This window comes from Erythrolamprus reginae, chromosome 2, assembly GCF_031021105.1.
Source record: "Erythrolamprus reginae isolate rEryReg1 chromosome 2, rEryReg1.hap1, whole genome shotgun sequence".
In the NCBI taxonomy this organism is placed as follows: domain Eukaryota; kingdom Metazoa; phylum Chordata; class Lepidosauria; order Squamata; family Dipsadidae; genus Erythrolamprus; species Erythrolamprus reginae.
This window is the reverse complement of record NC_091951.1, coordinates 211,909,603-211,927,146: the sequence shown is the minus strand read 5'-3', so window position 1 is coordinate 211,927,146 and position 17,544 is coordinate 211,909,603. Positions and strand designations below refer to the sequence as shown.

At 46.0% G+C, this 17,544-nt stretch overlaps 1 protein-coding gene across 1 annotated transcript in view; it reads left to right on the top strand.

The window, feature by feature from the left end:
- The first annotated feature begins 1,279 nt into the window (after nucleotides 1-1,279).
- The window catches only part of LDLR (low density lipoprotein receptor), a 38,962-nt gene continuing 22,697 nt past the window's right edge, over nucleotides 1,280-17,544 (top strand). Inside the window, exons 1-4 of the mRNA XM_070741646.1 lie at nucleotides 1,280-1,524; nucleotides 13,490-13,612; nucleotides 15,353-15,475; nucleotides 16,072-16,449. Coding sequence (XP_070597747.1) covers nucleotides 1,449-1,524; nucleotides 13,490-13,612; nucleotides 15,353-15,475; nucleotides 16,072-16,449 — 700 coding nt within the window. The 5' untranslated portion in view covers nucleotides 1,280-1,448. The remainder of the gene's footprint in view (nucleotides 1,525-13,489; nucleotides 13,613-15,352; nucleotides 15,476-16,071; nucleotides 16,450-17,544) is intronic.

Below are 17,544 nucleotides of genomic sequence, written 5' to 3'. Positions count from 1 at the left end.
AACCTTTTTTCCCTTGGGTGCCGAAAGAGCATAGGCGAGCGCTATCACACATGTGTGAGTGCCCACTCATAATTCAATGTCTGGGGAAGGTGAAAACAGCTTCCTCCATCCCCTGGAGGTCAGAAATGGCCTGTTTCTTAATGTCTGGTGGGCCCAGTAGGTTAGTGTTTCACTCTCCCCAGGCTCCAAAGGCTTCCCTGGAGCTGGGGGAGGGTAAAAAAACGCTCTCCCCCTACCCCCTGGAAGCCCAAAATGCCCTCCCAGTGCCTCTGTGAGCCAAAAATCAGCTGGCCGGCACACACATGCACATTGGAACTGAACTAGGGCAACAGTTTGGGTGCCAGCAGATATGGCTCCATGTGCCACCTGTGGCACCAGCACCATAGGTTCTCCATTACTCATGTAGGTTCTCCTGCACCAGCAGGAGGTTGGACTAGACCAGTGTTTTTCAACCAGTGTGCTGCGAGACATGGTCAGGTGTGCCGCGAAGCTCAGAGAGAGAAAGAAAGCAAGAGAGAGAGAAAGATAACAAGAAAAAGAAAGCAAGAGAGAGAAAGAAAGAGAGGGAAGGAAGGAAGGAGAAACAGAAAGACATAGAGGGAGGTAGGGAGGGAGAGAGAAAGAGAGCAAAAGGGAGAGGAAGGAAGGAAGAGAATGAAAGAGGGATGCAGAGAGAGCGAAAGGGAGGAAGAGAGAGAGCGAATTTTTTTGTCCAAACTTTTTTTAGCCACCCCCCCCCCCCGCTCAATGTGCCCCAGGGTTTTGTAAATGTAAAAAATGTGCCGCAGCTCAAAAAAGGTTGAAAATCACTGGACTAGACGACCCATAAGGCCCCTTCCAACACAAACAATAAATAAAGGGTCTGCAGCGAGCCAGCCTGCAAAATTGATTGCAAAGGGCTGTCTGGCACAAGCAGTTCAGCATTGGAAGAAGGACCCCACCCGCCGGACTTGTCAGGGCCGGCGATTAGGCTGCGCAACGCTTTACTCTTCTCTGCTGAGGACAGGGCGCACTAGCAACTCCTTTTTACAGGAAGGGACGACCAGATTTTTTTCACGAAAAGTGGAAATAAACGCCTGGAATGCTTTTTTGCTTTGCTTTTTAAGTTGGGACACCCTTCCACGAATTTCACAGATTTTTGTTACGTCAAGCCAAGAGCATCCTAAACCGGCCCGGGCGGGGTTAAACCCGAAAACGTCACATCGTGCGTTTGGAACTCCGCCTCCTCGCAATAATGTGGGGAGGTTTGAAAATCACCCCACTGGAAGCCCCGCCTCCCGCTTGCCTTGAGGAGGAGAGAGAAGAAATCGGGCAAATGAACCGCGTGTGCCTGTGAATGGTGAGCGCCTGGCACCTGCCCGGATTCTGCGTTTTTGTGTACTAGTCCCTTGAGCCACCCAGGTGCAGCCGAAGTTAGAGCAGAGAAAGAAGACCGCCAGCAGCGAACCATGAGCTCAGGTGGATTGGAAACTTCATTGTTTGCCTTGATGATGTTAGGTATCCTCAGCCGAGTCTCCACAAACGGTAAGAGGGAGCTGGCAAGGAGTTGAAATTTAACTAGTTTTTCAGATGTCGAGAGGAGAAGCAAAGGAGCAAGCCATGAGGAGCCGGCGTACGTTTCGTTGGCAGTTAAGACGTCAAAGCGTGGGGAGTAGAGGGAATTTGGGGTGGGGCTCGAAAAATCCTTCAACGCCAACCGGGAAACCTGCGAATTCTATCCCCCTCTCCTCACATTACAACTGGTACCCGAATCTCGGGCCGAAGGGGACTTAAAGTCCTCCTCTCATTAAGAAAGCTTTGAAAATTAGCCCCCTTCCCCTCTCCGCGTGGCTTGGGTTAGAACGCACATCCCTCTACAACTCCCTGACGGGGCTCATTAATAACTTGGTTCGAATTCGTTCCTAGGCACCTGGTATAAAAACTGGATTTCCAATTTGGAGGGAATTCCGCCGTTTTTCTTTTTTTCAGTGCATAGCATAGTTCGCTTTTTACAGAAAATGGCCATAAACGTGTTGTCCTTTGGATTTTGGTATCTTTTTTGGCCCACCCCATTCCTAATCCCAACTAGCTGCCTATGTCCTTTAGGTGCCTCATTCAAGGCTTCAGGACTCTCCTCTCAGCGCTAGTTACTCCGCCCTTCAGCTTGAACGCGAGAGATGAGATGAGCTGAAGCGCCAGGCCCTCCCAGCGCGAGTTTCTTTCGTGGCATTAATTAAATGGCAGCCCGGCTTGGTCTCAGACACTTCGAGGCATCGCGATTCAACTTTCACCGGAGAGACAGCGGGGCGCTTACAGTAATTGGGAGTCGCTTCCCTTTGCTCTTCAGTTAAACGATATGGCTTCTTTTGAATGATCCGGTAAAGATCCACGATGGATTGTTTATCTCTTCCTTAAAAAGTCAAATAGTGATAGAGCATTTAACTTACTCAACAACAAGCACATGTTTGTTACCATACAAATCCTCTTAGAATCATTGGCGCTTTTAACCTTCAAGCCTAGGAGGATTTTCAGACTCGCGCTGGAGATTTAGGTATTTGGGTGGGGCTTTAAGTTGAGGCGTGGCAGACGGGACTTCTTTCTCAGGAGACCGGAAACCGGAATGTGGGTAGGGCAGGCCTGGAAATAAGCACCCCCTGCTAAGTGTAGATCCTTTTCAAAAGAACTAGTGGTAGGACAGCCGTATCAGTTTCCTTCCCTGAGTTGCAAAAACCTTGCAGACCCAGTAGGGGAGAATAAAGATATAATTTCTGGGGTTTTACTTCCTTAGAAGGTACCTTCAGTGTATATGCCAGAAATATAACTTTTGGAACTGCAGGTCATTAATGTTTTAATATATGAGAATCTGTGCACATTTATTAAATATTTCTGCTTTGAAATTTATATATTAATTTACTGTATTAAATTGGACTTGTATGCCGCCCCTCTCAGCTGCAAATTGCAGCTATTTATGGGAGTGTAAGGGAAGAGCCCTATAGAGCAAGGCTCTCCAACCTTGACAAAGCTGGTTGAGGGATTCTGGGAGCTGGACTCTACAAGTCTTAAAGTTGCCAAAGTTGGAGAGCCCTGGTATAGAGCATGTTTATTAGGCAGGCTCTATTTGGAACCAGTGGAAGGTTGGTGGTAAATAAGAATGGGCTGTGTGGCCTGTAACTTTTCCTTTTGGAGGCAGTCATTGACCTCATCTCACTCTGAGGTTACCATTTCCATATGTTCCTCTTGCCTATTGGCCTGTGAGGAAAATGGGGCACCTCATACTTCTCTCTGAGCAATTTCAGGCCAAAGAAGGAAGATTCCCTAGCTGAGCTTCTTTGGTGTTAGGCATCCATTTTTCATTGGTTTCTGTCATCCCATTGCAAATTCCTGGTTAGATTAGATCAAGACTAGTATACATGGTGCAGTTTAGACTTCTCTACATACAAACAGGATATCTGCTAGGTATGACAAAATGTTTTGATGGGGAGGATTTGAAAATAAGGAATAGGATCTTACCCCAATGTCTCCTTATTTAAAATTGCCCCCAATTTTTATCACAAATATTTCCAAAATACATTAATAAATTGACAAGAAATGATTTCACTTTGTTTCTGTGCTTATTTTCAAAGAGGCAACCTCTCCACGTTTGCTATATTTAAATATAAGAAAGAACTACTGTACTTTCTGCCACATATCTGTTAATAATTGAAGGAAATCTGTTCTTGCTTAATATATCTGTTAGTTCCAAAGGACAATTTGCCCCTATTTTTAATGTATCTAATATATTTGCATTTAAAAATCTGATGCCATAATCTGACATGAACTTCAGTCATGTTTACAAAAGGAGGCTACGTGGTCATTACTTGGTTGTGGTTTGGTAATATCTTTCTCAAAGTTACTGTAAAGTTAAGATGATCCTGCAGGTGGTAGTGATTTTACCACAACAAACTAGCATGAATCTTGTTTTGGCAAGCTATAATATCAGTAAACCGTTGCCAAAATTTGGCATTCAATAATAGCTTTTATGTGTTGGGATTGCAACTTCCAGAATTCCCAGCTCATGTGGAATCATTGGGGTGACAAACTGTGGGTCAGATGTGTAACGTGAAAGCCACACCCACCCAGCTCTGCAGAAGCAAAAACCGTTGCCATACGTCCCATGACATGGTCAAGTTTGAAACCCATGGGTTAGAAAGGTGTCCTAGAGTAAATTTAGAACTCAATATTAAAGCAGTGTAGTATTTGGGTAGAAGATCTTGACATGGTCTAGAAAAGGATTGGGATATTTTTCATTGCCCAAGGCAGTGTTTCCCAACCTTTTTTGAGCCGCGGCACATTATTCATATTTTCAAAATCCTGGGGAACACTGAAAGGGGGGGCGGGGGGGGGCGTAAAGAAAAGTTTGGACAAAAAACCCTCTCTCTTCCTCCCTTTCACTCTATTTCTCCCTCTTTCTCTCTTTTCCTTCCTTCCCTTCTTTCTCTCCATCCCTCTTTCTTTCTTTCTTCCTCTCTTTTTTGCTCTCTTTCTCTCTCCCTCTTTCCCTTCCTCTATGTCTTTCTCTCTCCCTTGCTCTCTCTCTCTCTCTGTCTCTCTTGCTATCTTTCTTGCTTTTTTCTCTCTCTCTTGCTCTCTCTCTTTCACTGTCTTGCTATATGTCTCTTTCTTTCTCTTTGCCTCTCTTGCTATCTCTCTTTCTTTCTCTTTCTTTCTCTTTCTCTCTCTCTCTGTGCCTCTCTTGCTAAGTCTCTCTTTTTCTCTTGCTATGTCTCTCTTTCTTTTTCTCTCTCTCTGCCTCTCTTGCTATGTCTCTTTCTCTCTCTCTTTCTCTATCTCTCTTTCTCTGCCTCTCTTTCTTGCTCTGTCTCTCTTTCTCTGCCTCTCTTATATGTCTCTCTTTCTTTCTCTCTCTCTCTCAGCTGACTGCAAGCGGGAGCCCTGACAGCGGCAGCTGGACGTGCTGCTGGACACCGTATATGCCAGGCCCGCAGCGCCAGCATGTACGACGTCCAGCAGCACGTCCAACCGCCACCGTCAGGGCTCCCGCTTGCAGTCAGCTGAGAGAGAGAGAGAGAGCGCTCCCTCTCCCGCCGCCATCTCCCCGCGATTGCCTGCGGCCGCTGCGGCCACCCCCCCCCCCACTCCCATCGCCAGTGCCCTCCCGCCGGGCCACAAAGGACACTTGCCGTTGACGCCAGAGAAGCTCCAGCTGGGCGGGGCGCTGCCGGTACTTCCGTCCTGGGGCTCCCGCTCGCAGCTGTCAACCGGCTCCTGCTCGATGCCGCGGTTTTCGGCGCTCTCCTGCTGGGCCCCAAAGAAGGAAGGCGGGAAAAAGGCGCGAAGAATGGAGCTCTCCTTCTTCCTGCCTTCCTTCTTTGGGGCCCAGCAGGAGAGCACCGAAAACCGCGGCATCGAGCAGGAGCCGGGGGACAGCTGCGAGCGGGAGCCCCAGGACGGAAGTACCGGCAGCGCCCCACCCAGCTGGAGCTTGGCGGCACACCTGGCCATGTCTCGCGGCACACTAGTGTGCCGCGGCACACCGGTTGGGAAACGCTGGCCCAAGGAATATTTTTACCTTATGAATAAGCACAATTCTAGTCAAGAGAGGAAAGGAGAAAATAGCCATGTGTAAAGAATGACAAGCATTTTGGTCTAGCTGTCCTGCCCAGAATATGTTAAGGAAATGTGAAATGTGTGCAGGCAAAATTCTGCCTCCTGACAAGTCTTCTTCAAGAAGTGTAACTCCTGACTTGTGCACACCACATTGCCAGGAGGATAGCTGTGTGATGCTGCCCCAATTACAAAATCCATTTACTTGCTGCAGGAACTGCTTTATATTTCCACCATATGGTAGACTGCGTTAAGATACATTTCTATTAAGCTTGTTAGCCTCCCAAACATACTGAATTGAGGGCAAATGCTCCTCAGTAAGCTTCAGTTGAATGTGATTTGTATGTCCCATTGACAGCTCTGAAGCCAGAATAGTAGGAATTGAAATTCAACTCCAGTGAGCACTTCACTACTGAACTTAATTAATCTAAACTCCTACCGGATTAATCATTTTAGTCTGGCCAGGAAAACAGTACTTGGGTGTGTGTCTTTCAGTAGAAATAGGTTCTTGGTTAGTGCCAGCCTTTGGTAATGAGCAACTGCAAACTCATCATTCCAGAATGCCTTTATAAAATAAATACACATAAGAGGTAAGAGTATTTTGTGAGGTTATGGGTTGAATTTGGGAGATAATGTTTTATGGAAGCGATAAGTTGATTCTGGGTAATGCAGGCAGGCTTATTTACAATAGTTCTGAAAAGATGTTTACTATAGGCCAGACTATAAAATAGTGGTTCACGTAGCTATGTAAGTATCCAGTTTTGAAGGATAAAGTATTATCCTTTGAATCAACTTTCCCCAGCCTTAATACATGACTATTAAAGTTGTTAAGCTCTAAAAATTGTTTGGAAAGCTTTGTGGAGAATAGCGTACAATACAGTGATCCCTCGGTTAGCGCGGGGGTTACGTTCCAAGACCTCCCGCGCTAACCGATTTCCGCGTTATACTGGATGCGGAAGTAAAAACACCATCTGCGCATGCGCGCCCTTTGTTCCATGGCCGCACGTGCGCAGAAGGTGGAGCGACGCAAGTTCGGAGGCTGGCAATGCAATGGTGATTTTTCCGGGCTCCTCGCCGCTACCCACAGGGCAGCGCTGGCGGCAATGGCAATGGCATCCTTCCCTCCTTCCCTTCTCTCCCTCCCTCCTTCCCTCCTTCCTTCCTCTCACCGGCTTTCTTTGGGCAGCGCTGGCGGCAATGGCAATGGCAACCCTCCCTCCTTCCCTTCTCTCCCTCCCTCCTTCCTTCCCTCCTTCCCTTCTCTCCCTCCCTCCTTCCCTCCTTCCTTTCTCTCACCAGCTTTCTTGGGGCAGCGCTGATGGCAATGGCAACCCTCCCTCCTTCCCTTCTCTCCCTCCCTCCTTCCTTCCCTCCTTCCCTTCTCTCCCTCCCTCCTTCCCTCCTTCCTTCCTCTCAGTCTGAACAAGTTCCAACAGTTGCAAAGCTTTTTTTTGCGTTTGCAACGATTGGTCGAGATTTTGGCCAATCAGCAATCAGTATGACGTCATCGGGCGGGAAAAACCGTGGTGTAGGAAAAAAAACGCGGACTTATTTTTTAATTAATATTTTTTGAAAAACCGCGTTGCAGCGTTTCGCGCTAATCGAGAACGCGCAAATCGAGGGATCACTGTATCACCAGTCCTGTATTCCACTGTTTCATATTGAAGGTTTCTAGGAAGGTGGTGCCTTATTTGAATTTTGTATTTAAAAAAACACACCTTGAGGTTACATAAATATAAATCTGCTTGTTTCCTCTTCTGACTATGTGATGTCAGTCATATAAGCTAGTAAAGCATCTTAAAGCAAGTACAGGAAACAGTTTTGAACTTCAGTAAAATAAAAGTTATTAACTTTGTATAGCGACTTTAAGAAGTGTGTAGTACTTCAGCTCCCAGAATTCCCCAACTTGCATGCAAAATTATTCATCTTAATAATGTAAATATAATTTCATTAATGGAAGACACATAGCATTCAGTGTCATCCCTCTTTATCTTATATCATTTTCTCATTTAATCTGTCTTTAACTTTTGGTAAGTAACATTTGAATCTGATTCCAGAAATGCTAGTCTGTAGTTAATAAAATTAATAATAAATACAGGTGAAGAGGTTAAGTCTATGTTACAAACCTATTTTTTTAAAGATAGAAATTTGTAAAAATAAATATTGTGGACTTTTACTATAATAAGTCATTGATGATTACATGTTATTAGAAATAACATTAAATTGTTTACATGTTTGGAATAAGACAAAATGCAAATATAAGAAGTATTACTTAATTTCAGGCTCCTAGTTCTACAGGAAGCTGTGTAGCAAATTCCTTGTAGAGAGGAGTTTACTCTTTGTAGTCAGTTTCAAACAATATCACCATGGCTAAATGAAGAACAGACTGTTGCTTGCTGTTCATTCTGCAAATATTGTGATTATCTAGACCAGGGGTCAGGAACCTTTTTGGCTAAGAGAGCCGTAAACGCCACATATTTTGAAATATAATTCCGCGAGAGCCGTACGTATCTCCCTTTCTCTCTTTCTTTCTCTCTCTCTTTCTCTCCCCCTCTCTTTGTCTCTTTCTATCTCTTTCTCTCCCTCCCTCTATCTTTCTCTTTTTATCTCTCTCTTTCTCTTTCTCTCTCTCTCTTTCTCCCCCTTCTCTCTGAAGTGGGGAGGGCCGGGTTGGCACCAAGGGAGCTCGAGACGGGGTGCAAAAGCAAACTACTCTGCTGGCCCAGGCCCACATCGGAAGGAAGGAAGGAAGGAATGGTAAAAGGGGCGATCAAGAGAGGAATGGGTGAATGAATGGACGGAGGGTGGGAAGGAAGGAAGGAAAGAGGGAAGGGACAGAAACAGAGGAAGGGTGCAAAGAAAGCAAGGAAAGGTGTGAAAGGGGAGAGTAAGAGAAGAAGGAGTGAAAGAAGGGAATGAGGGAGGAAACAAGGGAGGAAGGAGAAGGAAAGCAAGAAATGGAGGGAGGGAAGGAAGGAAAGAAAGAAAGAAAGGGGGAAGGGACAGGAACAGAGGAAGGAAGCAAGGAAACTTATGAAAGGGGAGAGTAAGAGAGGAAGGACTGAAGGAAGGGAGGGAGGGAAGAAGGTAGGAAGGAGAAAGAAAAGAAGAAATAGAGGAAGGGAAGGTAAAAGAGAGAAAGAAAAAGAGCAAGAAAGAAAGCAAGAAAGAGAGAAAGAAAGAATGAAAGAGAAATAAAAATAGAGAGGGGGAATGAAAGAAATGGAAGGAGGGAAGGAAGGAGAGAAAGAAAGAGAAAGAAAGAAAGCAAGAGAAAGAAAAAAGAATGAAAGAGCAAGAGAGCAAGAGAGAAAGAGAAAGAGAGAAAGAAAGAAAGAAAGAAAGAAAGGCAACTTCAAAGAAAGGCTCACTGAGCATCTCTCACTCTCTCTCTCTTTCTATCCCTCTTTCTTCCTCTCTCTTCCTTTCTATCTCTCCTCTTCCTTTCTCTCTCCTCTCTCTCCCCCTCTCTTTCTACCCTCCTTTCTCTTCCTTCCTTCTCTCCCTCCCTCCCCTCCCTCCCTCCTTCCTTCCTCTCCATTTCTCTTTCCCTCCCTCTCTTTCCCTTTTCTTTCTTTTGGTCCACTTCTCTCTCTCTCCGCTTCTCCACTTGCCTCCCCCTCGCGCCTCGCCCTTCCCACCCGGCCACCCGCGCGCGCTTACCAGCAGCAGGAATTCAAGTAAGCCCAAAAGAAGCCATTGGCTCCGGGCGGCGTTCATGGCCCCCCCGAACCCCCAGCCCAGCTGGAGCTCCCTCTCACCGCCGCCATCTCCCTGCGACTGCCTGCGGCCGCTGCAGCCCCCCCCTCCCACCGGGCCACAAAGGACATTTGCCGCCGACGCCAGTGAAGCTTCAGCTGGGCGGGGCGCTGCTGGTACTTCCCTCCTGGGGCTCCCGCTCGCAGCTGTCCCCCGGCTTCTGCTCGATGCCGCGGTTTTCGGCGCTGTCCTGCTGTGCCCCAAAGACGGAAGGCGGGAAAAAGGCGAGAAGAATGGAGCTCTCCTTCTTCCTGCCTTCCGTCTTTGGGGCCCAGCAGGACAGCGCCGAAAACCGTGGCATCGAGCAGGAGCCAGGGGACAGCTGCGAGCGGGAGCTCAGTGCTAGGAGCCCTGTCTGCGAGCCAGATACGGCCATCAAAAGAGCCATATCTGGCTCGCGAGCCATAGGTTCCCGACCCCTGATCTAGACTGACCCTCCTTCTGTTAATTTGTTTTCTAAGAGAAGTCATGAAAGTAAGAAGAATTGGTGGCATGACTGAAGTTCTGCCTCAGAATGTCTACAGTTGGCAATGACAACCAGCCGTCTCTCTCTAATCAAAGGCAGGAGCAGTGGGGAATAGCTTTGTTACTCAGCTGAAATCTCTATCTTACCCATTTGTATAATCAGAAGATAATCATTTTGCTATATTTGCAGTTTTTCAGCTATAAATCACAGTTCTGGGCAAAATTCAGGCTTGTACACTTTTCACAATTATCTATGTGAAAGGTTTAATAATTTCAGGCACTTTCAGCCCAGCTAGAGCAGTCCCTTGTAAAATTTAAATACAATTATTTAAGATGTCTTCAAGATCTTAATCAGATATACTCCATGCTTGTAATTTAGATCTGTAAAGCCATCTGTAATTTATGACCTGTACAAATGGGGCAGAAAACCCTCTTTTTAAAATTACCCACTGTATAGTACAGTAGTAACTCATGATACGAACCCCTCGTCTTATGAACAACCCGAGATACGAACCCGGGGTTCAGAATTTTTTTGCCTCTTCTTACGAACTTTTTTCTTCTTACGAACCCGCCGCCAAGAAGCCCCACCACCCGGCTGTCACCTTTTGAAACAGCTGGGGGGCTTCTCAGCGGCCTCCCGAACCCGGACGTTTGGCGTTCGGCATTCGGGAGGCCGCCGAGAAGCCACCCGGCTGTTTCAAAAGGTGACAGCCGGGCGGCGGCGTTTTTTGCGGGGGGGTTTTCATTGCACGGATTAATTGATTTTACATTGTTTCCTATGGGAAACAATGTTTCGTCTTACGAACCTCCCCCCGGAACCAATTAGGTTCATAAGACGAGGTATTACTGTATATACTAAATATTTGAGCATAAGCCTGTGGACATGTCCAAACTTCACATGAGGTAGGCTTAATGGCAGGGTTTGGTTAGCAATCTCACAGTACCTGAGAATTTGAACAGGTTACCTCCATATTCATACCTGGGGATCAAATTAAATGTTATAGAGCAGATATAAAGAACCGCTTATCTACTGCAGCAATCATGCAACTGAAGAGCCCCTTACTCATGCCTTGGGTATGAGTAAGTCAACTTCAGGGAGCTTCTCCAAGCTAGAGGCATTTGTCATAGTTGTCTATTTTATATTAGGAGGAGTAAATTAGTGTCCAAAGCAGATTACCTCTGATGCTACATTGCAGTAGATATTGATAATGTTTTGGATCTGAAATTAATAATCTGATTAAGGAATTGCTTAATTGCTCTTAATTAAAGATCTATGTCCTGTTCTTTTATGGTAATGTTAAGCTGTTAAGTTTTTAATAAGGCCCACGTGACATCGGTTACAGCACGGAAACCGCTTTGGTCGCGTTGATGGATGATCTCTAGCGGGCCCGGGACAGGGGTTTATCCTCTGTCCTGGTGCTCCTTGACCTCTCAGCGGCTTTCGATACCATCGACCATGGTATCCTTCTGCACCGGCTGGAGGGGCTGGGGGTGGGAGGCACTGTTCTTCAGTGGTTCTCCTCCTACCTCTCTGGCCGGTCGCAGTCGGTGTTAGTGGGGGGACAGAGGTCGACTCCTAGGTCTCTCCCTTGTGGGGTGCCTCAGGGGTCGGTCCTCTCCCCCCTGCTATTCAACATCTACATGAAACCGCTGGGCGAGATCATCCAAGGACATGGGGTGAGGTATCATCAATATGCGGATGATACCCAGCTTTACATCTCCACCCCATGCCCAGTCAACGAAGCGGTGGAAGTGATGTGCCGGTGCCTGGAGGCTGTTGGGGCCTGGATGGGTGTCAACAGACTCAAGGTCAACCCGGATAAGACGGAGTGGCTGTGGGTTTTGCCTCCCAAGGACAATCCCATCTGTCCGTCCATTACCCTGGGGGGGGAATTATTGACCCCCTCAGAGAGGGTCCGCAACTTGGGCGTCCTCCTCGATCCACAGCTCACATTAGAACAACATCTTTCAGCTGTGGCGAGGGGGGCGTTTGCCCAGGTTCGCCTGGTGCACCAGTTGCTGCCCTATCTGGACCGGGACTCATTGCTCACAGTCACTCATGCCCTCATCACCTCGAGGTTCGACTACTGTAATGCTCTCTACATGGGGCTACCTTTGAAAAGTGTTCGGAAACTTCAGATCGTGCAAAATGCAGCTGCGAGAGCAGTCATGGGCCTACCTAGGTATGCCCATGTTTCACCATCACTCCGCAGTCTGCATTGGCTGCCGATCAATTTCCGGTCACAATTCAAAGTGTTGGTTATGACCTTTAAAGCCCTTCATGGCATCGGACCAGAATATCTCCGAGACCGCCTCCTGCCGCACGAATCCCAGCGACCGATTAGGTCCCACAGAGTTGGCCTTCTCCGGGTCCCGTCAACTAAACAATGTCGGTTGGCGGGCCCCAGGGGAAGAGCCTTCTCTGTGGCGGCACCGGCCCTCTGGAACCAACTCCCCCCGGAGATTAGAACTGCCCCTACTCTTCCTGCCTTCCGTAAACTCCTTAAAACCCGTCAGGCATGGGGGAACTGAAACATCTCCCCCCTGGGCACGTTTAATTTATGCATGGTATGTCTGTGTGTGTGTCTGTTAGCATATGGGGTTTTTTAAATATTTTAAATTTGTCTGATTGCTTATGATTTGTTTCTACATGTTGTTAGCCGCCCCGAGTCTTCGGAGAGGGGCGGCATACAAATCTAAGTAATAAATAAATAAATAAATAAATAAATCACCTATGGGGATGATAAGAAGGCTTCTGCTACCAATAATGTAATCAAACATACTAGTAATTTCTTTCCCTCAGAAAATTTCCCCTTAGCTGAAATCTACAGATTACTGAGCATTGTATGTACAATCTCTTATAAGCAATGAGGCAAGCAGAGCTCTTGGCCCATTTAAGGGGTCTGCCCTGGCATAAAAGAAGACTGAACCTACTGAAGATACTGCCAGTCCAAACTCAGACTAGAAACAGGCATACGTCAAGAAAGCAGCTCTCCAGCTTTCATACTTCAAAACTTTCTACAAAATATAATTGGGATGGAACTGCTGAGTGGCATAGTTGCAGTAGAAAGAAGGATATAGCTTCATTGAAATGAATGCTCTCAATATTTCATGGCTTCATGTAGAAGCCCAAGTGGCAGCCTCTTCACAAGCCACAGTACAAGCTGCAGCTTTAAACTGGGTCACTGGGCCACATTGACAATCCTTATTGGTACCTATCGCCCAGAGTTTCAAATGTAGTTTTTCCAGACTGACATTCAGGGGATTCAATTTCCATAAGTAAAGAGTGGCTGTACCAGTGGGTTGCAGTTCTTCCTCCAGTTCTTTCAGATAGATTTCCCCACTGTTATTGTCTCACCTCACTTTGCTTGTGAGTACAATCAGATATCTAACTCTAGATAAATCTCTGGTAAGATCTTGTCAAGTCTCTTGCCTGCATGCCTCTTTTACCTTCATGGAGTTTGAAATGGATACATGTGCACATAGAATTAATTTTAAAAGTTGTGTGTACAGGTGTATATAAAATAAAACTTGGATTCATATCTTCTGGTGAAGGTACTAATAAATATCCTATGAATAAGTTTGTTTAATTTACTGTTAAGAAGTTCTCCATATACAGGTGAGGCCTGAAGTCATAATGTGGTGGTTTCTCTTTCTAATGGTTAATGAAACTCTTTTGCAGAGCTGGGTAAATGTGGAAGAAATGAATTTCAATGCAGAAATGGAGACTGCATCCCTTACAAATGGATCTGCGATGGCAACCCTGAATGCCAGGATGGTTCTGATGAATCCCTGGATGCATGCAGTAAGTTGGCTAATGCTAATTTTGAACAAAATTTCCTCTTCTAATCTCTCCAAAAGCCACACATGAAGGGTTCACGTGCCTTTGCCTAAAAGAATATACACTGGATCTCTACAATCTCTTGTGTAGAGGCTGGATTTGTACATACTAAGCCATGATTTTGCTAGCTAAGCTGTTCAGAATAAACCACAGCTAGCTATGATTGCTCAATATAGTAAGCCAGACATGTCAAACACAAGACCTGAAAACCAGATCCGCTCCACAAGATGGTTAGATCTAGCCTGTGGGGTTGCCACAGAAACAGCAAGGGACAAGCCTCTGCTGCCTCAACTGGCCAGGACCACTCTCCCTGGACACATGCATAGGTGGCAAGCACACAGGGCCGACGGTGCCTAGCAGCAGGTGAAGCTCATTCACATTGTCATGCCCGGCCTTTCCTCTCCTCACCCAGCCTTTCCTCACTATGCCCAGTCTCACCTCACGTCTTCCTGTGGCAGAAGCAGCAAAAGCCTGGGCACCCCTCAGGGAAGCAGGGCTGGGCTGCAGGGGCCCAGAAACTTGAGGGCTGGTCTGGGAGATTGCCATATATTGCCCAAGGCTCCAAGTAGCCCAGAGGACTGTCATCACTAACTGGCCCCCAGCTCCTCCTCCAGGTAGATACAGGGTCCAGCCTCCTCTGCTCGAGCCATGGTATTTCACGGGGCACAGTCATCCTTGTCCATGGGTATATGGTGCCACTCAGTGTTCCTGTCTTGCCCTGTGCAGTTTCTGATGTCTTGGAGGAGGGGAGGACAGCAGGTCATTGGTGTTTGGCACGGCTAGGGAGGGTGCCTAAAAGGTCAAATGGTGCTGGGTGCGGGGGGGGGGGGCAGCCAAACTGCATGTGGAAGGGGTGAAATTGGGATATCTCCACAAGTAATGGGCAGGCATCAGTGAGCAAGAGCTTCCCCTTTTGACCTCCCCAGTGCCTTTGCCTCTCACCTAGACTCTGGCCTAAAATTGAATGGGCAGTTGGCTCCCCCCCCCCCCATACCTCAGCACTGTTCAAATCCTCCCCATACCATCTCCAGCTGCACACAAGCGCTGATGTCCTGTCTCCCCTGCATTCCCCTTTCCACCCCTGCCAGTTAGTGGGGAGTAAGATCTGAAGCCAACACCCACCAGTGCTTGGCTCGTGCTGCCCTGCACTCTTCTCTCCCTGTCCACTGGAAGTCCCGCATTCACCCCTTTGCCCTGCCTACACAGTGGGCATGGCAATCTAGAACCAGCCTCCATTGATTCTCACACCATACCATTCTGTGTTCCTGTCTGCCCGCCTTTTCATCCCACAAGCCAAGTTCTGTCTGCTGCTGGGGGAAGCTTGTGTCAGGGGCGATGAGACTTTGGTGCTTGCCTTAGTCTTGTATAACTTCCAAAAGTTATCTCCTTGTTTTGTGGCTAAAAATGTTTCAACCTCTTTTGCCTAGGTAACAGTTCCTGCATATTGGCAGAATGACATCAAGGTCATCTTTCTTACTCACTAAACTTCCTATAATGCTGTACTTGGTAACTGAGAGCAAGTGCAGAGACATATTTCTCATCTGAGTTGACTTCCATATTTTTTTCAAATTCTGTTCTGCCAGAACTTGTGCTATTTCCTCTAGGCTCTTTAGCCAGTGAACAACAACCCTAAGACTAAGGGATCTCTTTGCTAAGGCTGTGGGATACAGTGTAATACAATCAGGGTTGTATGTATCCTTTCAGAATCTGTGACTTGCAGTTCAACCCAGTTCAGCTGTGGCGGCCGCATCAATCGTTGTATTGATATGTCCTGGCGGTGTGACTTGGAAATGGATTGTGAAAATGGCTCAGATGAAGACAATTGCCGTAAGTCAAGGTTGCATGGCTTAGTGATGGAGGTGATTGTGTCATAATGGCATCATAAAAGCAGATGGTACCGAGTCTACGGAGGAGGGCGGCATACAAATCTAATTTTATTATTATTATTATTATTATTATTACTGTCACATTAAATAAAGGATGCTATGTTAATTATAATAAAACCAACAGGAATAGAAATTCGAAATCCCATTACTTTTAAAGATGAGAAAGAATGTACCCTATTGTGTATTGTAGACTTTGATTTTCAAATTCTATCAGTCTTCAATTTTAGAGCATAGAATCTAAAATATTATTTATTTCCCTCTGCCATATTTATTAGTCGAGGTGTCAGGATTCTTGCATTCATTTACTGCAATCTATCTTGGACAGGTTAAAAAAACCCCAGCAAGACACCTTTGAATCCACGAGAAATTGCATGCACTTCAAGAAAAAGACCTCTCAGTTTAGCATAAAACATATATATGGATGGTTGAGGATGTTTGTCCATCGTTTTTGAAGAGAAATGAATCACCCATTTGTAACCTTTGTATCCCATTGTTGATGTAGATTGTGACTGATAACCTTGTCTTCTTCCTTTTTAGCTCCTAAACGCTGTGCAGATAGTCAATTCCAGTGCCAAAATGGGAATTGTATTGCTTTTGACTTTGTCTGTGATGAAGATGATGACTGTGGAGATAAGAGTGATGAAGTAGACTGTCGTGCCCCAACTTGCAATCCTGAAATGTTTCATTGCAACAGCTCAGAGTGCATTCCCAAGCTCTGGGCCTGCGACAATGACGCAGACTGTAAAGATGGATCTGATGAATCACCCGAGTTCTGTGGGATCCAGCAGGGAGCCAAGAAAACCAATCCATGCTCTCCGTTGGAGTTCCATTGTGGGAGTGGCGAGTGCATCCACCAGCGTTGGCAGTGTGATGGAAGCTTTGATTGTAATGACAGATCAGATGAGGCAAACTGTGGTAAGCATAAACTGAGCACTTCTCAGAGCTCTCTGCAAAAGCTAAGGGAGGTTATAATACATGTGGTACAAGATCCATCACAGACAGAGTTTGATTGAAACTTTTGTGATTAAATTTGAAACTTCGTGGTTAAATAAGAGGGCAAAATGTTTATTTTAAGTAGCATGTTTCAAGATAATATGAAAGAGGTGGAACAAACTGTCCTGAGAGGCTTCAAAAATACTTCAGAAAAAAGAATTAGGAATTAGAGGTTATTTTTTAAAATTAAAAAACTTGCCAGATAATCTGAGTAGAACAGGTGCTGTAGGTATTCTCAAATCCAGACCCAAGTGAGAGTTGAGCAAGAAGCTGGACAGTTTAAAATTTGCCTCCAGTTTCATTCATGACACATTGCCCTACAGTAACATCTCTACCCTATGAGAGGAGGTGCATCAGGTAAAACCAGGACCCCTTCTGACTGACAGTTTAGGCTTGACAGAAGTGCTTTTCTCTGCTAGAGGTTCCACAATTGGGACAAGCAACTCTGTCATTAAGTGCAGCAATTGATAAGTGAAAGTTTTCTTTTGCTTTACAGTTCTGTAAAGGTCAAAAGTGCAAAAATTGGTTGCAAAGTTACTTTATTCACCAATATAACTGTAAAATGTCACTGAGGCAGTTGCTTAAACAAGGACTACCTGTAGTTTCTCTGGCTCCTGATAGAGTTACAACTACAACCTCAAACTGTTCTGGAGGTCCATTTCTTCACTTGTGATGCTCAACGTGCATAGTGACAGCTTTCCATATATTGCCCAAGAATATGCAAACTTCTCCAATGCACTTGCAAGGAGAGTCCAGGATGGGTAGTTCTCAATCTGATTGGTCGGGACTGAGTTTAATTTTAATATTAGGCAGGCACCGCCCCCTTAGCCCTCCAGTCTAAAAACTCAGTCGCAGTAAAGGGACTTAGAGTTAGTTTTCTCTTCAATAAATGTATATTTATTGTGTTTTTTTCTATGTATTAATTTCTTTTATGTCTTTTTCTTTCTTGCAGGTGCAGTTGGGGGAAAGTTTTCCTCATGCAGCCCTGGATTTAAAACCTCCAGTGGGTTTCATCCA